General features: G+C 36.6%; 1 protein-coding gene across 1 annotated transcript in view; it reads left to right on the top strand.

The window, feature by feature from the left end:
• Positions 1 to 26,565, top strand: part of LOC148953949 (brefeldin A-inhibited guanine nucleotide-exchange protein 3-like) — a 53,567-nt gene that overhangs the window by 25,826 nt on the left and 1,176 nt on the right. Inside the window, exon 2 of the mRNA XM_089086034.1 lies at positions 8,068 to 8,288. Coding sequence (XP_088942160.1) covers positions 8,068 to 8,288 — 221 coding nt within the window. The remainder of the gene's footprint in view (positions 1 to 8,067; positions 8,289 to 26,565) is intronic.

The following is a 26,565-nucleotide window of genomic DNA, read 5'->3' on the forward strand; positions in this document are numbered from 1 at the left end:
CTCAGATCACTTTCCCCTAGCGAACTGTTTAGTTATCGACGATTGAATCCCCACCAATATTAAGCTAGTCTAAAAGTGGCAGTCGAAATGTAACTAACAACAAACTAACAACAACTCACCGCAGCACCAAGCCGGCGTGAGGCCAACACAGCTACGCACGATCCTCCTCCACCCAATCTGTTCAAAGCCTCCCTTTTTACACCCGCCCACGAAGTTCCTATTCCCTTTAAATCTTTCTTTATGACGTCCTCCCACCCCAGACGGGGACGACCTGCTTTCCGTTTAGCCCTAGACGGTTGGCCGAAAAGAACAACCTTCGGCAATCTGTCATCCTTCATCCGCACAACGTGCCCTAACCACCTCAACTTTTTTTTCATTATAGCCCTAGAGAGCGGTATTGAACCACATTTTTCGTATAGCCTATTGTTTGAAATACGGTCAATCAGCCGGGTACCCAGAACAATCCTTAAGCAATTTCTCTGGAAAACATCTAGCAAATCTTCATCCGCTTTTCGGAGCGTCCATGCTTCAGAGCCATATTTGACCACTGTCATCACTGTAGCTTCTAATATTCTAATCTTGGTTTGCAGACTTATCTTCTTATTCTTCCAGACTTTTTTTTAACTGTGAAAAAACGCCCTGAGCCTTGGATATTCTATTTTTAACATCTTCACTGCTCCCACCATCTTTACTAATAACCAAGGTAAGTGAAGCTGCCCACCTGATCAATCTGTTCATTACCCAATTTCACCTTTTCATCTTCACTTATTCCTAGCCTTAGTGACTTAGTCTTCCTAACATTAATTTTCAAACCAATTCTAGCACCCTGAACTCGCAAAACCTCTAAAACTTCATTTATTTTGCTCACAGTTTCATCTAGGATGCTTAAATCATCAGCATAATCCAAGTCCAGGAGACTTTTTCCTCCCCATTTGATTCCTTGGTCTCCCATTGCCTTTCCTGTGCTCCTTAAAACAATGTCCATCAAAATAATCCATAGAAAGGGGGACAGAACACAGCCCTGCTTAACTCCTGATTTAATACAAAACCAGTTGCTAACCTCATTTTCTAGCTTAACCACAGCAGTAGTATTCATGTACGCAGCACTAGTCACTTTAATGTACTTGTCTGGTATACCATACAAGGGTAAAACATTCACTAAAAATATTCGATCAACATAATTGGATGCTTGCTCATAATTTATAAAACTGAGGACCAAAGGTGTTTGAAAATTCAGGCACTTCTCAATTATTAGCCTAAGAGTGAAAATTTGGTCGACACATCCACTACCTTTTCTAAAACCGCACTGCTCTTCTCTTAAAAATTTGTCTACGGCATCTCTCAGTCTAAAAAGTATCATATTACTAAGCAGTTTACTACCTGCAGAGACCTGACTAATGCATCGATAATTACCACACTAACTTTTATCACCTTTCTAATAAAGTGGCTTAATTAAGGTCTCCCTAAAATCGTTAGGTACTTCCCCTTTTTCAAAAATCATATTCAGAATCTTCAATAACTTATTTCTGACCTTAGAGCCACCACATTTAAGAAACTCATTTACCACCCTATCAGCACCTGGAGCCTTCTTATTCTTTAATCCTTTTAGTACTGTTGCTAATTCCTCCTCACAAAACAAATCTTCCTTCACATCCAAAGTATCACAAACTTTTTCATTTTCCTCTATATTTTTTCCTGCAACTCTTTCTCGGTTAAAAAAGTTCTCAAAATGTTCGGCCCATCTCTCTTTAGTTTTTTCCTTATCGCTAATTGCGACCCCATTCCTATCTTTAACTGGAACAAGTCCGGATTGACTACTGCCTCTCAATTTGTTAACGTGCCAGTACAAAATTTTACTATTATGCCGTCTAGCTGCATCTTCCAGATCCTCGGCAATTTTATCCATGGCCTCCACTTCACACCTTCTTACTTCATATTTTAATGCTTTCTCCACTCTCTTTACATTTCTTTTGTTTTCACACAATTTTATCACTCAGATAATTCTTGTACAAGTCCTTACTCCTTTTTATTAAACATAAAGCTTTTTCACTAATATTCTTAGCTGCAGCTCTAGATTTCTTCCCTAATACACATTCAGCAACTTCACAAATTGTTTTTCTAAAATTATTCCAACCACCTACCACATTGTAAAATTTTAAACTCTTAAGTTTAGTATTCAAATGTTACTGGAAATTTTCTCTCAAGTTCTCATCCTGGAGTCTATCAACATAATAATTTCCCGGGAGGTAGTTACCCTTCCGATATTGCAGCTTTAATTTAACCCTAGACACTACTAGATGGTGATCTTGACTTTTAACATCGATAACAGCACTCCTATATACCCTAGTATCTTGTATTGATCCTGCCAGTCTTCGGTTTACTATAACAGTCGAAATGTAACTGGAAAAAAATGAACTTGTACCTCTTTCAGTCACTGCTTAACTCAATTTTAGATAAAATTAGAATTCCTTACTTCCTATTGTGGCAGTCTCTGGTCCTACCTGATTGTGCGAATCATCTTCTGGTCAATATATATTGTGCTGAGATTCTGCACGCCTTGCGTTAAGTCGAACACGCAGCAGTACCAACTCGAAAAGCTCGAGTTGGCTCCGAAGATCTAAAATGGTCGCTAAATCCTGACTTGCAAGCCACTTGTCAATCTTAAAAAATTTTGGCATCAATTTGGGAATGATTGCGGTCGCCAAATATTTTGTCATGTCAACGTTATTATACTATCTACCAAATGCCCCTTTTCAAAACTCCTAGCAAAGCGTAAAGCTGCAGTAATAAGCAAAATAGTGAAGCCTTACGAGAAAAACTGCATGAAATTTGGATGTTTTCGGAAAGATTCTTTACACTGTGTCCCTCCCAGTGAAGAAGAGTGGATCAGATATTTCACTAGTGAGTTTTCTTCCTAGTGAGTTTTCTATAGTACAAGAATAATTTCAGTCTTTGCTTGATGATTGTTTATGTGGTATTGAATCAGAAATTGGGACTGTTGTCAGTATATCAGAAACTAGGCGAGCCATTGTTCGTCTCAAAAAGAAACATTCTAGAAGTATTGACCAGTAGTACGGGTATTCAAAAACACGTATACGCCGCTCAAGGTCATTACGGAAGTATCGAATCGGAAAATGCTTTCGTATCAAAAATGCTTCGATTAGAGTATGGGAAGGTATCCGCTAAGGAGGTATAACGTCACCACCTCTTTATAACAATAGTGTTTTAAAAGCTCAGAAGAGAGATACGATGCTTTACGTATTTTGAGTTCTAGACCATTCTCTCCTTAATTGTGATGATGATATCTAAAACGTCAGCTGGATGCTGTCATCAAACGAGGAGAAATTTTCCGTGCCTAGTCACAAATATGGAAAAGTAGGTTCATCTTTCAATGCATCTAAGACTGAGATTATTGTTTTTGGCCAGACAGAAGAAGGAGTGCAGCTAGGAAGTCTAAATAATAATCATAATAATAATAATAAAAAAATCAACACTCTGCACAAGTATGAAGTGCACTTATAGAAGTACAAAGATATTGTAAATTAAAGAAAAACTAAAGCACTAACAAGAAAACATGAAGCTTCTCAGCTACGTAAACAACACAATTGTCTATACTTTTAAGTATAAATTCGACAATGTTTACTCGACGCTTACGGAACCTTCCTCCAAGCTGGTCCATTTGTGAAGAAGCATCAAAAACATCATATCTACTGGAAATATAACGGTGGCGAGTCCAAAGCAGCAACTGCAGAAGAAATTTCCAAAAACGTAAGAATAGAAATTCAGTTTTCTTCCATTTAGATAGTGAAAAAAAAAATCGACCAATTAAGGACCAACAAAAAGACATTTGGGGTGAAAAAAGCATTGTAAAGTCTGCCCAGGGTTATTTTGTCAAACTTGCCCTTAACTCGATCAATGAGCCCGCAGGCTTTTCTAAGCTTTATTTTCAACGCTGAGATAACAAGTGTTTTAGTATTCTTAACATTTGATTCAAACCTGAGACCTAATTATTTCAGAGAAGACAATACAAAAATTGTTGTTGGGTCAACATCGATAGTTACGGGAGTTTGCAGAGACGAACCGCAGACGACAAGCTCAGTTTTAGAGCAGGCAACTTGGAACTCTATCTTATTGAAACTAGAGCAGACTATGCCAAATGTATTTTGGAGAACTTGAAGATCTTCTGATAGCAGAAGAATGTCGTCTGCGTTACAAAGGTGGCTGGCATCAATATAGGGCTTACTCAAGAATGGGGGAATGTTTTTAGTAACAGTTCGGATGGCATTATTGAAAAGAGCTGGAATAAGCATAGAGCCTCATACCTTTCCGAACAGTAATGGAGCTGCTAATCTAGCTACGTAGTCGCACCCGTAGGGACGCATCACCATACGAATTCCGTAAGGAATCACAGAAAAAAGGGTGAATTCCATTTTTCAGCAATGAAAGAATAGCCTGTGAATGAATAATGGAATCGACTACCTTTGAAATTTCGATCGCAGACACATACAGATTCTTTTTAAGCGTCTGATAGCAATCTATAAGCCAAAAATAGCCAATAAGCTTTTTGTGCGTTTTGCGCGCCCAAGCCTTCGCGGAATCCGAACTGGTTGTCTCTTTGGTCGTGCCTTGTATTGATCTATTGGAAGATCAACTTGTCATAAAGCTTACCAATAATAAAGCAAACGGTAATTGGTCTTTACGATTCACAAACCTTTGGGTTCGCACCCTTCTTTAAAACAGAGGTAACGAGACCTTCCGAAAGGGTGGTTGAAACATACTGTTGAGCAATGCAAGCCTTAAATAATAGTGACAAATATTGTATAAAAAGTGGGAGAGCGAATAAGAGAGGTTCAGTTTGTACCCCATCGTATCCTGGGGCTTTACCAGGTTTCTTGAGACGAGTCTGGGTCTGATAGCTGAAGGTGTAACAATAATAAATTTCCTCCGGTTGTCAAGTTTTGACATATCGGAGAGGAGAACATGTTTATAGGTAGCTTCAGCCATAGGAAGATCATCAGGAGAAAGTGAGGAAAAATTTGTTTCCCTCGCAGTGATATTGTTCGGGTTACATTGTGAACTTGGTATCAGCTTCGAAAGTCTTCCAAAGCTGCTGGGAGTTGTTTCTTATCTTACGTATTGCCGTTTGAACTTGTCTATTTTTTCAACACCGCAGAGTCTTTTGAAACTGACGTTTAGTTGACTTAACTATTGAAAAAATAACACCTCAAACCCGAACAGGGACGATCACAGTCAGCCCAAATCCGAGACCAAAACTTGTAAGCTCGGCGTCTTGTAATCCATCATCTTCTTACAAGTCAACACGCTCCCTCCTGCTTGCGCATATTGGTGAAAAGTTGCCAAAAGCCCTTGGACATCTTTTTGCCGCAAAGCGCGACACAATAGGCGTATACGGGTTGTACCTAGAGTCTAAAACTCGTTCGCTCTCCCGCATGTCATTGCTCTTTCCCATTTCTGGAACATCTTTACGTGCACTGACAAACAAAGTATAAGGTCAATGTATTTTAGATATGCCAAATTTCTGTTGGGAATGCCCCGATGGTCATTCCCAAGAGAACATGCAGCTGATCGCCACTTATGGTTTAGCTGAATCCCCTAGCTGCCGCTGAGAGTTGCCATGGAAGATTTTTTGAACGGCTAGATCAGTCTCGTATATTTTCTAGGGCAATGAGTAAGTTCTAGTTTATCTTTTATTTGTGTTCTTGTAAGTATGTGTTACTTTTCTTGTTTACCCTGTTGTAATACCCTCGTATGTTTTTATGACCAACCTAAATTCTCATTCAATCATACTTTCCCTTTACGAGAGTTGACATACCAGTCAAATTTTTACCTACTTCTATGACATGTCCTTTTTTGTACTGAGTTTCTTTTTTGGTCGTGTTTTTATTACTGTATGATTCGCTGGATGCGTTTCTGGATCATAGCCAATGCGGTAGTGTCGTCAACAGTAAAGAGCGATAAGGCTTCAATGTATTACGTATTTATGGATTTTTTTTTACTAGAGCCACTTCATATGGAAGGGAAGGTTTTAGAAACTTCGGAGGGGGATTATGTGTTTGATAATTGAAATTTCTAGTGCCCTTTTAAGATTCAAAAGTGATCGGAGGGCAACCTTTCCTCCTACCACGCCCTTTTAGCTGCCCTCCTCTAAAGATATCCAATCAAACTTTGAAATGGCCATTTTGTTCTAAATAGAAGTTTACGTCTATTAACTATGGCACCCGAGACCAAATGACCCCCACAGTCCCAAGGGCAAGGGTTGTAAGTTATGCATGTTGCCAGTTGTTTACATATAATTTTCTTAGGGGGGGGGAGGGGGATGTTTGATCCTGGGTCTCCAAAATGGTATAGGTTATCAAGGCGAAACTTTCATGAAAAGTAAAGGGGAACGTTGAAAATCAAAACAAACATACGGGCATGGTGGCTGTCAAAGTATGTGCATCCAGGTTGTCACAATGACATCTTTTCCTCACCAAACCTAGTAAACGTTTACGTCAAAGTCGCAAATGAAAGGGTTTCAAGAGTCAGAAATAAAGAAAGTGAATGATGCCCCTTATATACGAGTATATTCATTCTCTTATTCTATTTTTTTTTCTTATGTTGTATTTTGATTATTCTCCCAGGAGGATTCGTTTAAGTACTTGTTCTATATATATCTATAAATTAGTGTTGAATTGAAGTCTTAGTCCAAGAACCGTTCCACGCCTTGATTTCAAATAGAACGAAGTTTATGCAATAATAATTACTATTATATATTGAAAAACCCGTTATACAGTGAGGACTGCAAACAACTGAGGAAAAGAGAAACAGTACAGTAAAAAAAAGAAAAAGAACTATATAAAATAATTGTGTACTGTGCTAACATAAACAACAATTAATAACAAAACTATAAATACATTATATACAAACTTAAAACTCTAGACCACACGCGACGCATTGGTAGTGGGTATCAAGTATGGTTAACTATCTTTGCATTGTGTTTCTTATTTATTGAAGATTATATTGAATACAATCAAAGCTAAAGCTCAGATTACCTTATGCAACTTAGAATTTAGATTAGGATCCGAAATTTTAATTCTTAAGCCAGAAACCTAAAAAATACTGGAGAAATATTCATTGGATTAAACAGCAATAAACTTCGGCAACCAAAAATAACCTGAAATTAATTTTTAAAAAACTTTCTGAAAAAGAAGTTTTTCGAGAAAAGTAAAACAGTCATATTTATACTTATGAGGAGTAGAAATTACTATCAAAGAATAAAATAAACCGAAAAGGAACAGAAATTTAAATAAATGATCATATCCATCATAAAGATAACAGGTTCTTGTACACTGTAAAAAAAAGAACTATTTGAGATTCAACAAAAATTGTTTGTAGTTTTTATCAACAGCAAAATTGGAATTTCAACAGCTTAAATTGAATATTAAAGACCATATTGGAATTCCATTATCATTATTGAATATCCAATCTGTTGAGAAAATAAACTGTTTGATTCCCATACCCGAATTGAATTCGATTTGTTGAACAATAAACTAGTTGGATGTTCAAGCAGCATCAAGGAATGGTCCTCAATAGCCTAGGCCCGACATAATCCCGAACTGGTCGTTCTTCTGCTCAGAGGCAGACTTTTCCACTCATCATGAAGTTTAGTGGCCTAGTCGGTTTCCAGCAATACTTAGGTAACCATACTACCGAAATCATCCCGTAAAGCACGATATTAACATTTAACAAGTCCGGTCTTATCTTTATTTTGAAAAGGCCAAAAAAAATTATTTCTCTTTTATTAATACAACTGTAACTATTCCATAAGCCATAAATGATTAAAAAATTCATATGATATTCTTCCGTTGCTCCAAAATATTAATTATAAGCTAAAAATGTTTTTGCAGCCCTTATATTGCAAATCCAATAAGGATTAATAAGCATTTTTATGCCTATGAATCAATGTATTGTATCGCTAGAATACATATTATGGTTAAATATGGAAAATAATATTGCTATTTTTTATTTTTAATAAGATTTTAGTTCATGCCCTTCTTCAACTTCTAGGCGTTCCTAGTGGACAACCAGTTTGCACCCACGGTCAATAGAGGGTTACAGGCCAGGGCTTATACCTTTCTTATATGTAAGAACAATGAAGATGATGGTGACATGGATGTCGTACTTCGAATTCCATTTAAGACTATCGTCATATCTGTTACCGCTCACCACCTAGTTCTTAATATATTGGATATTTGGTTTAGATCAAATTCGCCTCGTCAGTCAGAAGGGTAAGACCTTTTTTATGGCTTGCCAATTTATCTGTTCAACTTCTTACACGGTGTAGTCAATCTGCAGGGGGAGTATTAGTCCCTCAGGATTTTTTTCCTGCCGCTCCTAGATTTTGAACAATACGGTTTTCGGTATTTTCGCTGAAAATATCACAGAAAAATGGCTGTTTGGTATTTTCGTTAAAAAATAGAACAAAAACAAAAAATTTACCCCCCCTAGATTTCGAAAAATAGAGCCCATCCCCCCGTAATTGGCGTGAATTGATACCAGTGTTCTTACAGATTGGAATTTGTAAGACAGCTTTTGATGCTAATGCTTATATTTTTTATGGTGATAAACATGGGTTGATGCTTATCCATCAGCATTTGTTGCTGATATTTTGCTGATGTTTGATGTTTTACATTGCTGATATATTTAATGGCCGTATTTCTGTGTTATAACAGTTATACTGTGCTTTCTTAACTTTTAACCTAGGATTAGTAGCGTAGTTTTGCTTTCGATTAGTCTCGATTGTTCTATTTTGACGACTCAATATGTTAAAATCGACAAAAATAGCTCTCGAGATATTTCTCGGCTACAACAAGCTAACGTTAGTTTTAACGTTAGTTTTAACGTGAATCTTTAGCTAAAACTATCTAGCATTAAATTTTTAAAACTAAATCCATCATTCATAATCTTATATTTGTAATACTTTTGTCGAACACTTCTTGGTAGGAACTGTCAGTAAAGAAGGACCTGTGTGACACAGGTGACGCAGTGGTGAATCCAGGAGGGCCCCCCCTAACGTAGTCCAAAGTAGTTTAGTTTACTTCATCAACCTATTTTGCCCCCCCCTCCTAAAAAAATCGTGGATCCACCCCTTCCAGTGTCAATAGAGATCGAAGCTCTAAAAATAATAATCTTCGCAAAGATATTTGCATCGAAAAGGTCCGTTTTTTTATGCTGATGCCAAATATAGAGAGTTCATTAATTTTGAATTTACCCATAAAAAATTATTAACATCAGACGATTAACAATATTTTCGAAAGAATGGGAAAACACCCCCAACAAGGGGTGTAACCTTGATAAAAATTAATTAAAAAAAACAAATTTTTCCGATGGAAGTAAAGGGCGAAGTTGGAACTTAAAATGAACAAAAATGATTACTTCACAGCCTATCTAACATATATCAATAAAACTAATGCAAATAAATCAACTGTGATATTTCCCTATATTTGTAGGATTACAGAAAACTAGAGCTTTACTGAAAACTAACTACTACTACTACTACTAACAACAACTCACCGCTGCACCAAGCCGCCTGAGGCACAACACAGCTACGCACGCTCCTCCTCCACCCCAATCTACTCAAAGCCTCCCTTTTTAAACCCGTCCATGAAGTTCCCATTTCCTTTAAATCTTTCTTTGTGACGTCCTCCCACCCCAGACGAGGACGACCTGCTTTGCGTTTAGCCCTTGACGGTTGGCCGAAAAGAACAATCTTCGGCAATCTATCATCCTTCATCCGCACAACGTGCCCTAGCAACATCAAGCTTTCTTTCACTATAGGCCTAGAGAGTGGTATTGAACCACATTTTTCATACAGCTTTTTGTTTGAAATAAGGTCATTTAGCCGGGTACCCAGAACAATCCTTAAGCAATTTCTCTGGAAAACATCTAGCAAATCTTCATCCGCTTCTCGGAGTGTCCATGCTTCAGAGCCATATTTGACCACTGTCATCACTGAAGCTTCTAATATTCTAATCTTGGTTTGCAAACTTATCTTACTATTGTTCCATAACATCTTCACTGCTCTCACCATGGTTACTAATAATACTACCAAGGTAAGTGAAGCTGCCCACCTGATCAATCTTTTCATTACCCAATGTCACCTTTTCATCTTCACTTATTCCTAGCCTAGGTGACTTAGTCTTTTTAACATTAATTTTCAAACCTATCCTTGCACCCTGAACTCGCAAAACCTCTAGAACTTCATTCATTTTACTAACATCTAGGATGCTTAAATCATCAGCATAATCTAAGTCCAGGAGACTTTTTCCTTCCCATTTGATTCCGTGGTCTCCCATTGCCTTTCCTGTGCTCCTTAAGACAAAATCCATCAAAATAATCTATATAAAGGGGGATAGAACACAACCCTGCTTAACTCCTGATTTAATACAATACCATTTGCTAACCTCATTTCCTACCTTAACCGCAGCATTGTTATTCTAGTACATAGCACTAATCACTTTAATGTATTTGTGTGGTATACCATACAATGATAAAACATTTACTAAAGCTCCTCTATCAACAGAGTCGAACGCTTGCTCATAATCTATAAAACTGAGAACCAAAGGTGTTTGAAAACTCAGGCACTTCTAAATTATTAGCCTAAGAGTGAAAATTTGATAGACACATCCTCTACCTTTTCTAAAACCGCACTGTTCTTCTCTTAAAACTTTATCTACAGCATCTCTCAGTCTAAAAAGTATTATATTGCTAAGTAATTTACTACCTACAGAGACCAGACTAATGCCTCGATAATTACCTCACTCACTTTTATCACTTTTATTCTTATAAAGTGGCTTAATTAAGGTTTTCCTAAAATCGTTAAGTACTTCCCCTTTTCAAAAATCATAATCATAATCTTCAGTAACTTATTTTTTACCTCAGAGCCACCATATTTAAGAAACTCATTTACCACCCTATGAGCACCAGGAGCCTTATTATTTTTTAATCCTTTTAGTACTGTTGCTAATTCCTCATCACAAAACAAATCTTTCTTCACATCCAAGGTATCATAAACTTTTTCATTTTCCTCTATATCTTTTCCTGCAACTCTACCTCGGTTAAGCAAATTCTCAAAATGTTCGGCCCATCTCCCTTTAGTTTTTTCCTTATCGCTAATTGCAGCTCTATTCCTATCTTTAACTGGGCCAAGTCCGGATTGACTACTCTCTCTCAATTTGTTAACATGCTAGTACAGTATTTTACTATTATGCCGTCTAGCTGCATCTTCCAGTTCCTCGGCAATTTTATCCATAGCCTCCACTTCACACCTCCTTAGTTCATATTTTACTGCTTTCTCCACTTTCTTTACATTCCTTTTGTTTTCATATGATCTATCATTCAGATAATTCTTGTACAAGTCCTTTCTCCTTTCTATTAAACATAAAGCTTTTTCACTAATATTCTTAGCCGCAGTTCTAGCTTTCTTCCCTAAGACACTTTCAGCAACTTCACAAATTATTTTTCTAAAATTGTTCCAACCACATTATCAAATTTTAAATTCTCCAGTTTAGTATTCAACTGATCCTGGAAAGATTCTCTCAAATTCTCATCCTGGAGTCTACCAACATCATAACTTCCTGGGAGGTAGTTACCCTTCCGATATTTCAGCTTTAAATTAACCCTATTCACTAGTAGATGGTGATCTCTACTTTTAACATCAATAACGGCACTCCTATATACCCTAGTATCTAGTATTGATCCTGCCAGTCTTCGGTTTACTATAACATAATCAATACGGTTTGCTGCCTTACCATCACGTGAATACCATGTTAACTTATGAGCCATTTTATGACCAAACACCGTATTGGTTATAACTAGATTATTATACCCACAAAATTGCAAAAGTCTGTGTCCATTACTGTTTTCTTTTCCTACACCAAATTTACCTAGGCTAGGATATCATCTATCTCTATTTCTACCGACCTGGGCGTTAAAATATCCCAGCAATAACACCATACTTCTACCTGGAACCCTTTCTATTTGCTCCTGTAACTATAAGTAAAATTCATCTGAGTCACTAGTATCTCCGTCAGTCGGTTCTACAGGCGCCTATACTACTATAACTGATACCCTGAACTTTTTAGTTATAAAATGAGCAATTAGTATTCTATTATTAATACCTTCCCAGCCTAAACAAGACTTAACAGCTTCCTTATTAATCATGAGCCCTACTCCCTGTCTATGTACTCTATCCTTCCTGCCTGAGTAGACAAATTCTATATCACCTAATTTCAGGCTTCCTATCCCTGGGATATGATATATATATATCATATCCAGTTCGAATCCAGTTCGAATCGAATGAATTTGTCAGTCAGAATGTTGATACGATAGTCATTTTTTAACGTCGTAACATTCCAAGTTCCAATTTTTACGTTCTTTAAATCATTGAAATTATTTTCGCCTCAGGAAATGCAATGATCCCGGATACCTGTGCAGGACGGGGATCACATATCTTCTCAAGTCGACACCGAAGTGCTTAAGCCGGCTTAGAACCGGACAGCAAGAAGTCCCTGGGATCTCCATGAATATAGGCTTTGTGCAATCCTGGGCCTATCTTGGTTACAACATGGTTTTCAGCACTTAGCGAAGCTCTTCTATCAACAAGATTCGAAATCCTGCACAGACAATCTCATTTTATATTCATGCCTGCAAATGTTACGCTACTACGGGGAGGCAGCCCATAGTAGATAAATTAGCTAGAAGAGGTTTTTCAGCCCGAAGACGCCTGTCAAAAAATGCCAAGCCCAGAAAAATTGTCCATTAGTCAGAATCCTGTGCGAGTACTGTGTCGTTTACTAGGCTATAATTTCCTCGAGGGGCGCCACTCCTCAAGTTGGAATAGAGTTGACCGCAAGGTTCCCAGTCTTACAGGTACCCCGAAAGGGTCGAGGCAGCCCTTTGCAGAGGCCGTTGTCCATAGATCTGGATCTTACGCCCTGCCGCAGTTGTCCTCCTATAGAGGATCCTCCCGCGACGGTGTTCTGCATCATCATAGAATTTAACCCATTACTGGGAGAAGGTTTCTAACTCATGGGACTTGTGGACAAACCAATGGGTTCTTTTGAGTGTACATTTGAGGGGCCTTGTTCCTCCTCCGCCTGTATTTATGACCTCGGGTGAGGGTGCCCCAGTTTCTATTATGGACCCCCAGGGACAAGGTCCCCCCTTGGTCAGTGCCTCCTATGGAGGTACCCTACATATTTATAGGGCGTTCCCTTATCGCCACCTGAGGACACGCTGAATGGCCTGGGGGAGGCCAAGAACATATAAATGAAATTAATTAAAAATATTGTTTCCTTTAAACATGGAGAATGATATAGTCTTCTGTATGACTTTTTCAAACAACAAATTAATCTACAACAGAACATTTGAACTCTAATAATATATCCAAATTTTCAAGTACTGCTCTCCGTTGAGGGTTAGTATTTTTTTTTTTTTTTTGCAGCTCCATTTAAATAAATAAAACAATTCCTAAGACATCTAGAATTCAAAACAAAATTATGCTTTCTTGAGCTATTTGGTCCAATCATGGCTTATTTTCACTGTCCTTGGTGACAGATAAGAAAAAATTAAAATTAAAAAAAGATGTTATCAATAACAAAAAAAGATCGAAAGTAACGGAATATAAAACAATAAACATGTGCCTTAAATTATAAACAGCAAGGATCGGAGACATAGTAAAAAGTAATATGCCTGCAACAACTCACTCTTTAGAGTACTTTGGCGGGAAAAAGATCGTTTGATATTTAGGTTAGAAGATAACTCTTAGTGATTATAATCTTTCAACAGTACGTTTATTGGCATAAATTGCAAATCACATGTGTGAGTTGCATGTGGGATTTCTGAGAAAGAAATGGTTGAGAATTTAGAAAGATGGCTGACATATTTAAGGACTAAAATTACCGAAAACACAAAAAAATATAGGAGTCGACAGTCAATATGATTGACTGTAGTAGAAAGGGAGGTGCTACTCCTATCAGAACACAATATATGGGCATGGAATCCCTAGGGAGAACACGTGGTTAATCAAAGTGGGTCAATGACCTAAATTTTCAAAGGTCGATTTATTTGTTGTTGTTGTTGTTTGGTCAAGTGCACGCTCGGGGCGAATGTTAAGATCCAGGAATAGGAAAACACGATCACGTGTTTCCTTCTCAGCCAATCAGAGACTCGGATACATCCCCCTTCTCAGCCAATCAAAGGCTTGCTTACACATTACCGGTAGAGGTTTGCAGAGAATATGTTGAACGGAGTTTTGCTAAAGTTTCTATTAGTCTGTGAATAGAACTCAAAGGAGTGAGAAGAACAGTTTGACTTTACTCATTTGGATATTTATATATGTGTGTTGATGAGTAGAATGTTTACCCTATTAGAAGTTGATAGTGCAGTTGATGGCAATAATACAAGAACATCAAACATTGCGGTGGAAATCACGAGAGGATCACGGCTTTGTCTGGAATGGGATGAAGTATATGCAAGATATGTGATATCCTTGAGCAAATTGAAATTTGAGGATCTATTATGTTTCATTTCAAAAGTTGATATAGCGCAGGTTCATAGACTTCACTGTGCTTTAAGTGCGTTGGTGAAACTTATCGAAGACAATAAATTGTATCGTTAATTGTACATGCCTAGTATTTTTGTTGTTGTTGTAATTATTCAATAAAATTGTTTCGAAATCGAAAATGTTCCCTTTCTTTTTCTGGTCAGGTTAGGTTAGGGCTAACGAATCAGGCTCAGTCTAGAGTCAACAGTCGGAGTGAACGGATTGAAAAATGAACACTTTTGAGAGAAATAGACAGAACAAATCTACCAATAATAGAAAAACATTTGATTTTGGATAATGATTTCCGAAGCTACATATATAATGCATGCAATTCTATTGTCAGGAGGTAATTAACAATATAATGAGGAGTGAATCCCCCCCATTGGACTATTGTATGAAACTTTTAAAATGTGATGTAAGTGCTTATAGTTAATTTATTGATATATTAATTGGAACAAAACAGAATAATATCGTGGATATACTTTTGAAAACATTGCCAATAGATTCAGTGTAGATGGCTCCACCATTCGAAAGAGGTAGCGTCACAGAGCTACTCCTCTCCGCAATTCCCCTCACTGAATTTATCGAGCGAGGACAGTTTCGTTTTAGCTGTGAGAGAGTTGACATTGGAAACCAAAAAATGTTCTATACATGTCCACTGTGCATGTACACTCTTGGCAGTTGGACACAATGTGAGAATCGTACAATTATTGATGACTATAGTGAAAAGTGCAAATTGTGTAATCCTTTTAAATTACATAGAGGCTATGTAGCACAAATTAAAGGATGTAATTCATGTCTTGAAGACATTTGTGACTCTCACGCTAGAGGGCACTAGTGCTCTAATTGTCAGTATTATAAATGTGATCAGTGGGAGAATACTTACCCTACTATGATTGGAAAGAATCCCAAACGTGATTTTAGTTTATTTCTACGAGATTGGTATCGTCGTGGATTTAAATTATTCTGGGAAGAGGAGCCAGGTGTACGATTCAACTGTTGGGGTAACAAGACAATTTGGCTTCTAAGTCATCGTTGTGACGACACTGCCTATTATGACTATAAATCAAGTGATTTTTATTTGGCAGTTACCGAATGTGATTCACCATATGAAAACACTGTATGTGATATTGCTTCAAATAGACAGATTGAAACTCGCGAATTTCATAATATGAATGCAAATAGTATCATTGACTATACAAAGAGATATGACAAGAGTGAAGTTACATTATACTGTAGAAAATGTAACTCTGACTTTGCAGTCAATCAAGATCAATATACAGTGAATCAAAATAATTTACCGGCATTATTCGTTCAAAACAATTGCGTATACACCGAAGAAGAAGAAGAAATCTAAAGTGAAGATTTAAAGACATTGTTGTATATATATATATATATATATATATATATATATATATATATATATATATATATATATATATATATATATATATATATATATATATATATATATATATATATATGTGTGTGTGCGTTAACACACGTTTTACCGAGAAACAAAGTGATTATTATTTTTTAAGCACTTTACTCTTAGGATACTGACACATTTGCTGTACAGGTATTACTGAATATTTCCACATAGAGCTCTGCTCAGACGGGAAGTGTCACCCTAAATGTGTAGAAGATGCTTGTAAGTATAGCCGCGACATCGGAACACAAAATATAGTAGTGCATGGAAGCCACAGCTTTTAGTCGTTAGATCCTGCACCCTCTTCCGATTTTGAATAATAGTTTTCCCACTGCTCTCAATATAGTTTCTGATGTGGTGTGAGTAGAATGTATATGGTAGACCAAGAGGATCAAAAAGTACAATCGTCTTCATTGTTTGAAAGTTTCACGGCCAATGACCCTTCAGCACAGTCGACAGACTGCTGTTAACAATAATCATGAAAACTTTGAATTCCGAGGGTAGTCCGAAAGAAAGTCCGAGGGCAGACGATAGCATTAGTGCTGGGACATGTAGGGGTCCATATTAAATGCATTGATTCTTTGACTGGAGTTTATGGCACCAAGTCTAGTAGAATACTGCCTTCGGGAGTGATTTCCCAATAGGTTTCATATTTATTTTGTGAAATTAGTGCAATACTATCAGCCAATGGGTCAGTAAATGCACACTCTAAACACACACTTCTCGTTCGTACTATACTGATATCCTGTGTGCCAGACAAATCCAGAACAATAATACCATGTGTATTAGCAAACATATCTTCGGTTATACCATTTTAAAACAGCTACGAGTCATGATCTAGGGTTTGCATGGTCAACTCATACAATGTTCTATAGGATTTATCAAAAGATAGATTGTAGAGTGGGATACCGTTTACTTTGCACACAAAAGATGAAAGTCCATACATCTCGAATTTATGTGGGCATTCAGTCCACGATCCTATTGCACTGGCGCTTTTCAAAAATGCCAAAGCGAGTTTTGATGGAATTTCGCCAGGGATAAAGGATGAATCGGTGAAGGTGCGTGAGCCCATTGCAATATGACAATGATTGGTGATTGTATGAGGAACAACTAGTTTAATATTATTTCCATTGGCTCTCAGTTTTTCCACTGCGAAAGAAACAGAACTCTTGACCTGTTGTTTGCGTATATGAAGTATTGTTGATGTTAGAGAGACAGTTATATCAGGATTGGCAACAAGTTCTTTTCTCAATTTGAAATTGGAGGGTGCAAGCGTCAGTTTTATATCCACTTAAACCTTGTGCGGTAACCATTGAGCTATATTAAAAATTTAATAATGTACTTTTCCAAGTAGATTTAAATCACTAGCTGTACCATTTTAAGTGCATCTGTAAAATCAGTATTATTAATATATCCATATCCATTGGAGATGCCTCTCAATTCCTTGTATGACTTGGGTGTCATCAGCATAAATTGCATATAACTTGTATAATTTGAGAGATTATTGCTTGTGCTCACCAGCGTGCCATTGATGTAAAAACTGATTTGACGAAATAGATTGTGTAATATACAATTTTCATAGGATATTTCATCGGCCCAAATTAGCAGTATATTATCGGATATCCAGACTTTCATTTGCAAATCTATAAATATCGAAGACGTGTCCATAAAGTGCTCTTCATTGGAATAAATTTGACAGTGGATATTATTGGAGAGGGGTTATTGTGGATAAAAATGTTCATAATATCCATGATTGACACTCGCATCAACATTTTCAGCATTGAATATATTCATTGAGGCAGTGATTAAAGGCTGATGATCCTTATGAGGTAGGTAGGACATCATAAGAACCGAAATCTAGTTTTGATCTAACAATTTTCTTCCTGAAATTTCTTCTTCTGTTTACAGTACGTGTCGGCTTTTTCCTTCTTTTCTTTGACAAGAGGGGTGATGTCTTTTGTTTCCGACCTAAGTGGAGACTGATGAGTGATGCATTGTTTCTCGACCTTTTTAAGCCTTTACCATTTTGTTTTAATCTCTCGCCAAGGGTTCACGCACTGGACCTAAGATTTTCCGTAGCGCTTTTTTTAAAATCCTTGCCAGAGCCCCAATCTTATAGTGTAGAGGATGCAAAATCTGTTGCAGCCGGTACAAGATATTTTCTAGCCAGTGGTAGTGAAGAGCGAAACAGCTTAGCAAACCAACTGCCAATACCGTAGCCAGACATTGATGAGTGTCCCTTTTAATAATCCATTCCATTACCTTGTTGTCTTGGGCCATGTGTATTAACAAAGTAGTCAATACCGGGACAAATAAATACTATTTCTCACTAGACAACTTGTTGCTGAATGATGGGACGACAATGTCCTGTAATTAAAGCTAAACCTTTAGAAAGTGCAATGGGATCATCCCATTTAGCTCGCAGTGTTAAATAAGAGAGTTCCAAGTAAGAAGTGCTTACTGGTCTCTACTGAAAAAGCTTTATATTGTTGTTGTGAATATGCTCTTGATTGGTTTTTCGTTCAAGAACTTATAGGAAGGGAGAATTCGAATTACCAACTCTAGTTGTTTCCACAAATGAGGTGTAGAGAAACATGCATGTGTTTGTGGAAAAGGCAGGCGGATGGTCACAAAAATTGAATTTAGAGTTTTCAGGCCTTTTACCATTGATTATTTTTAGCTTAAGGTCAAAAACATCCTTTAGGTTATCACTGAGAATAATTTTTTCGCTGACAATGGGTGACATAATGTAGATCTTACCGTCCTACTTTGAATAGTTGAAATGAAAAGCTGCTTTTTTACGAGCGGAAATTCTTTTATTAATAGAACGACATAAATCATTCATACAGATGAGTTCCTCGTAGGGTAATTCAATATATGGATAATCCATCCAATTGATTATTTGAATTTGTTCTTGATCACTTGAGGGTGGTGGTGGCCAATCATAGGGTCTAATTTTTATTTCATATTTAAGATTTTTTCTCAGTATGTCGTAGGTATTTTTGAGAATGCAGTTGACAAGAGCTACTTCATACTTTCTGTTGAATTTGATGGTGGGGGAGAGTTTTGTCAAAAAATCACTTGTTCTATTCAAGTCATTGTAGAGAGGATCAGAAACACTGGACATAAAAGTCACATAGAAACCATTGGGTATTGTTAACATATTCACCACTGACCCGAGCATAAAAATCTGAGCTGTATTTTAGCCAGCGAAGAAGCAACTGTCTCTTGCTGCTACGAGTACGACTCTTTAATATCTTTTCAATTTGATAAATTTCATTAGTCTTTATAAATTTTTGCACTTAATATTCATAAAAACCGCTGAGAATTTCGTCATCTTTGGTGTCTCGCATTTGATATGTCGTGGGCTCGGTGTCCAGGATTTGAGACACTTTAAAAAGTTCGGTGCTCCATAAATAATTCCCCTTTTCAAAAATATTGGTGGTTCTATTATTTTCGAACAGTATCACCAACATTTAATTTCTTCTTCACATTTTTTTTCTTTTTCATCATTGAAATGTTGCTTTAGAAAAACATCAAATGTATTTTCATTCCAGTGAACATCTCAAGGGCTTGAACTGATGAGGGATCAATGCGATCGTTGATTGCATATCTGCATGATTTGATCTTAGTTATGAATAAAAGCAGATGTGTATTTCAGAGTAGAGTATGTTAAAATTAATAGATAATTCGTTCATAATAGTCGTTCGGCCAATGCAACTTTTATCATGATGTGACTATGATAAAGTGTTTTATTAAATTTTAGTTGAACCTTTTGCACGTGTGGAGTAACAAACTCGCCACCATGGTCCGATTCAATTGATCTATATGAAGCTTGTTTAAGAATGCTTCCAAAGACGCAAGCAAATTTTTTACCCCCCTTTGATTGCATTGGGATGGCATATGCATAGTAACTATAAATACGTATAGATATCAGGCTCTTTTTGCTGGGCACTCTGTGAAGCCGCTGGCTTTCGCATCAGGTTAATAGATTTATTTGCAGTGTATACAAAGGAAGAACAGTCTTACTTTGTTTAAGTTGCTTGCCGCAAAATCTATTACTCCGATGTTATGTATAAATCGGTTCGTCATATAAATAAACTATTGCTTTTTTCAATGTTGTAACGTAAACGACCTTATAAAGCGTGTTCGGAGAACTAAAGCTTCCCGCTTCACCAATATTTTCATACACATCTTTCAAAACGTCATCCATTTTTAATCCAAACACGCAGTGGAATGTCCACTCCCCCTTTGCACACTTGAGGGTGAATCAATTCGTCTTCGCTTTTGACTAGCATCCACAGGTGTTGTAAAATAATTGCTGCTGCTGCTAGTATTTTCAAATATTGAATCTTCTTCTTTTTTTTAAATGGTGGTGTTGGTGTTGTTGGAGGACTATATTCTCTTAGTTTCTTAAGAATTTGCTTGTTGCAAATAAGACTTTTTGGAAAGTTTGATATACTTAGATAAGTGTATATATTCTTGTCGAAGGATAAAATCATTTATGACTCGTCACCATATCACAAATTAAATCGACTAGTTTATGGCTTTTCTCCTGAATTTTAATTTTCTTTCCTATGCTGTTGACATTAGTTTGATGTTCACCACCAGTTTCCACCAAAATAAATGACAAGACGATTTTACTCTGTTCTCGTTAGGTGAGCGGTAATAGGTTTCCAATTTTCAATACAATTGAATTCAATTCCTTCTCCTTTGATTGTGCAGAATCTTGAGGAGATGTTTCCTGTTTGGAGGGATCGGTGACAGTGGCGGCGGTGGGTCTCTCACGATAAGGTTTATGTTTATCCACACGTCGCAATGCATCTTGAAGTAAAAGCAGTTTTTTGTCATCGGCAATATTCTCATCATTAATGAATTTGCTTAGATTGTCTTCAAAATGTTCGACGGGTGAAAGGACAAGTTTAAATTGTGTCAATTTGTATAGTTCAATCATTCTCTAGAGAAAACTGTTTACAAGTCCTGACTTTATTGATAGTAACAGAGTGAAGAAGCTACAATCCACTTCAGAGAGGCGTGTTCTATCCAGTTTTTGTCACTTTTCATTTATGTGCCAGGCATTTACAGTTGACCCCTTTTTGGGCGTCATTTTTATAGCCAAATAAGGCAGTTTAACAATTACCTAAGTTAAAATTAAAAAAAATTAAGATATTATATTAATGAAATCATTGTCAAAACCATGTTTGAGTATGGTCTTCCTAAGCAAGGGTTTTGAAGTGCTTAAAACGGAAAATAAATGCAGTTGTTCGTGTAGTTTCTTCAGTGTCATACTGGCAACTAATAGCCTCTTCTACTTTTCACTGGAAGATATACTGTAATTTCATTGTTGAAAATGTCGGTGACTACGCGTAGATCCTCGGGCTTTCTATGTTTAAGATCCAGCAGAATGTAACTATAGGGCTTATTAATCGCTTGAGTTTACACTGCCGAAAGAAAGTTAGGAGCACTGAAATTAATTTACTTATTGAGAGTTTTTAACGAGCTAGAATCACAAGAAACTCGGAAAATAATATTGATGGTGCACTTAAATGCAAGAGTTTCCATACACTTAATCTGATGAAACAGATTGTGTAGAGCTATGTTTATGGAAATTTGTTCATGGTGGAAGCAAACAGTGAACAGTTGTAGCATTTCTTCTGAGAACTGTTCAATGAATTCAGCATAATCATCAATGATCAGCCATGAGTATGATTCAATACTATTGAAAACATGAATTCCCCTTATGAATTGTATTGTTATGGTAGAGGTAATTGCTTTAATTTCATCGTAGGACTCCTGCAAAATACTATAGCAATAGCAGATTTTTTTCGGCTTTTCCAAAAACATTTTCTGACAATTTTAAATTATTTTAGCTAAAAGTGTTGTTTTGCCCGATATTGAGGGACCACATAGAAACGATCTGAAGAGTGTTTTAAACTGTTGCATGCTGCTGCTGCTGCTGCTGACAAAAGTTGGACTATAACTAACTGTATATCATACGTGCTCAATGAATAAGTAGTAGTAGCAATAATTTTCCCATAGATCTATCTACGTTAAAAAGAACAAAAACAAAAAACAATATTTACTGGTAATTTATTTGCAACATGACAACTCTATTTGTTCAAAATGAACAATGATAAAAATAACACTTTATGTTCAACAAGAACCTGACAATATTTCATGGTCATTTATTTGCAACATGAAAACTCTATTTGTTCAACATGAACAATGATAAAAATGACACTTTATGTGCAACAATGCCCTAAGAGTAAAGTGCTTAAAAAATGTTTGTGAATTTGTTTATTAATAAAATGCATATATATATACAACAATGTCTTTTAAATCTTCCCCTTAGATTTCTTCTTCTTGTTTGATGTATAGGCTATTGTCGTGAAACACTAATGCCAGTAAATCATTTGGATTCACTGTACATGAATCTCGATTGACTGCAAAATCAGGGTCACATTTTCTACAGTACAAGGTAACTTCACTCTTGTCATATCTCTTTGTATAGTCAAGGATACTATTTGCATTCATATTATGAAATTCACGAGTTTCAATCTGTCTATTTGAAGCAATATCACATACAGTGTTTTCAAATTGTGAATCATATTCAGTAACTGCCAAATAAAAATCACTTGGTTTATCTTCATAATAGGCAGTGTCGTCACACTGATGAAGTAGAAGCCAAATTGTTTTGTTACCCCAACAGTTGAATCGTAGACCTGACTCCTCTTTCCAGACTAATTTAAATCCGTGACGATACCCTTCTCGTATAAAGTAACTAAACTCACTTTTAGGACTCTTTTGAATCATAGTAGGGTAAATATTCTTCCACTCGTCAGATTTATCGTACTGACAATTTGAGCAGAGGTGCCCTCTAGCCTGAGAGTCACAAATCTCTTTAAGATATAAGTTACATCCTTTAATTTGTGCTACATAGCCTCTATGTAATTTACAAGGATTACATAATTTGCACTTTTCACTATAGTCATCAATAATTATACGATTCTCACATTGAGTCCAACTGCCAAGAGTGTACATGCACAGTGGACATGTATAGAACATTTTTTGGTTTCCGATGTCAACTCTCTCACAGCTAAAACGAAACTGATCGTCCTCACTCGATGAATTCAGTGAGGGGAATTGGTGTGAGGAGTAACTCTGTGAGGTTACCTTTTTCGAATGGTGGGGTGGAGCCATCTACATTAAATCTATTGGCAATGTTTCAAAAGTATATCCACGATATTATTCTGCTTTGTTCCAATTAATATATCAATAAATTGACTATAAGCACTTGCGTCACATCTTAAAAGTTTCATGCAATAGTCCAATGGAGGAGAATCAGTCCTCATTATATTGTCATGTTTTCCCCGAGAGAATATCCTGCGTTGAAGAGATAACTTGGGAAAATCGTCATCCAAAATCAAATGTTTTTTCATAAACACCAGATTTGATCTAATTCTCTCTTGCTCAGATATTTTCATTTTTCAGTCCTGTCACTTTAACTGCTGACCCTAGACTGACCATGAATCATTAGTTCTAACCTAACCTGACCCGAACAAAAAGAGAACATTTTCGATTTTGAAACAATTTTATTGAATAAATACAACAACAACAACAATAATACTATGCATGTACAATTAGCGATACAGTTTATTGTCTTCGATATGTTTCACTAATGCACTTAAAGCATATTGAAGTCTATTCACGTGTGCTATATCAACTTTTGCAGTGAAACATAATAGATCCTCAATTTTAAATTTGTTCAATGATATTACATATCTTGCATATACTTCATCTCATTTCAGACAAGATCTTGATCTTCTTGTGATTTCCACCGAAATGTTTGGTGCTCTTGTATTATTCCCATCAACTCCACTATCAACTTCTAATACGGTAAATATTTTACTCATCAACACACAAATATATATCCAAATGAATAAATTCAAACTGTTCTTCTCACTCCTTTGAATTCTATTCACAGACTAATAAAACTATAGCAAAAATCCTTTCCTCATATTCTCTGCGATCCTCCGCCGGTAATATGTAAGCAAGCCTCTGATTGGCTGCGAAGGAGGATGTATCCGAGTCTCTGATTGGCTGAGAAGGAAACACGTGATCGTGTTTTCCTATTCCTGGATCTTAACATTCGCCCCGAGCGTGCACTTGACCAAACAACAACAACAACAAATAAATCGACCTTTGGAAATTTAGGTCATTGACCCACTTTGATTAACCACGTGTTCTCCCTAGGGATTCCATGCCCATATATGGTGTTCTGATAGGAGTAGCACCCCCCTTTCTACTGGCTGTCGTTTTGGATCTGAAAAGGACATTTCATAATTATTTTGTAGACAAGTTCGAAGTGAAGGAATCTTATTAGTACTAGGACTACAAACTCACTTTAGAATTTGTATCACAACTTAAAATCCTCCGTTTTATAGAGAGAAATAACTGGATTTCCAGAGTTCATATTACGGTTGATATGTCCTTCATCTCGACTAATACTAGGTGAGACCTAGATATTTCCTGATAAATCAAACCATTATTTAAAAGGCTGTGAAATGGCTTTAAAGTTAATATTTTTATGCCTAAGTTTTTAAGATGATTTTAATTGTATACTGAAAGTTACTGATATCACAGCTCCTGTAGGACTATGAGAAGCGTTATAGATGAGTGTTTTGTTGTGAGCCTACGTATTTAAGTGTGACTCCTAAATCAATATTCTTGTTTTTATACTTGGCTTTTGTGTTTTCAGTAAAGTGCTAGTTTTCTGTAATCCTACAAACATAGGGAAATACCACCAGTTGATTTATTTGCATTAGTTTTATTGATATATGTTAGAATTTTATTGAGTTTTTATTCGTTTTAAGTTTCAACTTTGCTCTTTACTTCCCTCGGAAAAACTATTTGTTTTTAATTAATCTATGCTCGTTTTTGATTAAAATTAAATTAAAAAAACGAGTTTTTTAAACTGAAAGTAAGGAGCGACATTAAAACTTAAAACGAACAGAAATTATTCCGTATATGAAAGGGACTGTCCCCTCCTCAACGCCTCGCTCTTTACGCTAAAGTTTTTTATTGTTTTACAAAATAAAGTTGTGAGACAGAGTCAAACTTTAGCTTAAAGAGCGAGGCGTTGAGAGGGACAGTCCCTTTCATATACGGAATAATTTCTGTTCGTTTTAAGTTTTAATGTCGCTCCTTACTTTCAGTTTAAAAAACTTATTTTTTTTATTTAATTTTTGAACGTTTTTGAATAAATGCAGGTTTTGATCTTGGATCACCGTACATGAATAATTAAAACAAAATTTTCATATTAATTTACTTTTATTTAGTTAAATGGCTTTCTCGAAACTTGTTTAATTTTATTTACGAACGTTTTTATTAGTAATAAATATACGTAACTTACGAATTAACTTACGTAACGAACTTCTATATTAGTAGTATGTTCATATTGAATTTGCCAACGCCCCTGTACCAGACAGGTTTCTGGTGGATATAGTCTGGTGTGGGCTGTCTAGTCTGGTTGGGTGGGTCAAATCTGGTTTGGTGGGCATAGTCTGGTTTGGTCGGTACAGTCTGGATTGATGGTTAGACTTTTTTTTTGTGGATATAGTCTGGTTTGGTGGGTCTAGTCTGGTTTAGTGTTTCAAAGAGAGTGAGTATTTGACATTTTTGCAAAAAGGGATAAGGAATTCGCAAATTGGACACTATGAAGGATCTTAATTAATGTTTTGAATAATATGAGTATAAATGATCATAATCAGTGATTGGAGTTTAAGCAGATGGAGAAAAAAAAAAGGATTACAATGATTATCATAGAAGTAACCCCTGAAGGATTTTTTGAATCAGTGAATTTTTTATAAATTTGAAAAAACATCAGTCTAAGAAAATAGCTAACGGCAATAGAATGAAATTGTGAGTTGACCTAGCTTTACCCCACCGATGTGTCAATTTTAGAGGGAAAACCAAAAATACTCAGAATCGAAAATAAACGGGGATCTGACTCAAGGGGAAGGCTCAGAGGCCCTTCGTTCCCCAATTTCTGAGGGCAGGGGTGGGAGAGGGGAGGGTCAATTTTGGAGGGAAAACCAAAAATGCTCAGAATCGAAAATAAACGGGGATCTGACTCAAGGGGAAGGCTCAGAGGCCCCTCCTTCCTCCATTTCTGAGGACAGGGGAGAGGGGGGGTCAATTTTGGAGGGAAAACCAAAAATACTCAGAATCGAAAATAAACGAGATCTTCCTCAAGGGGAAGGCTCAGAGGCCCCTCCTTCCTCCATTTCTGAGGGCAGGGGGAGGGGAGTCAGTTTTGGAGGGAAAACCAAAAATACTCAGAATCGAAAATAAACGGGATCTGCCTCAAGGGAAGGCTCAGAGACCCTTCGTTCCTCCCATTTCTGAGGGCAGGGGAGGGGGGGTCAATTTTGGAGGGAAAACCAAAAATACTCAGAATCGAAAATAAACGGGGATCTGACTCAAGGGGAAGGCTCAGAGGCCTTTCGTTCCCCAATTTCTGAGGGCGGGG

Source organism: Artemia sp. Qi Xiang Cuo, chromosome 3 (genome assembly GCF_049724085.1).
Source record: "Artemia sp. Qi Xiang Cuo chromosome 3, ASM4972408v1, whole genome shotgun sequence".
Taxonomy (NCBI): domain Eukaryota; kingdom Metazoa; phylum Arthropoda; class Branchiopoda; order Anostraca; family Artemiidae; genus Artemia; species Artemia sp. Qi Xiang Cuo.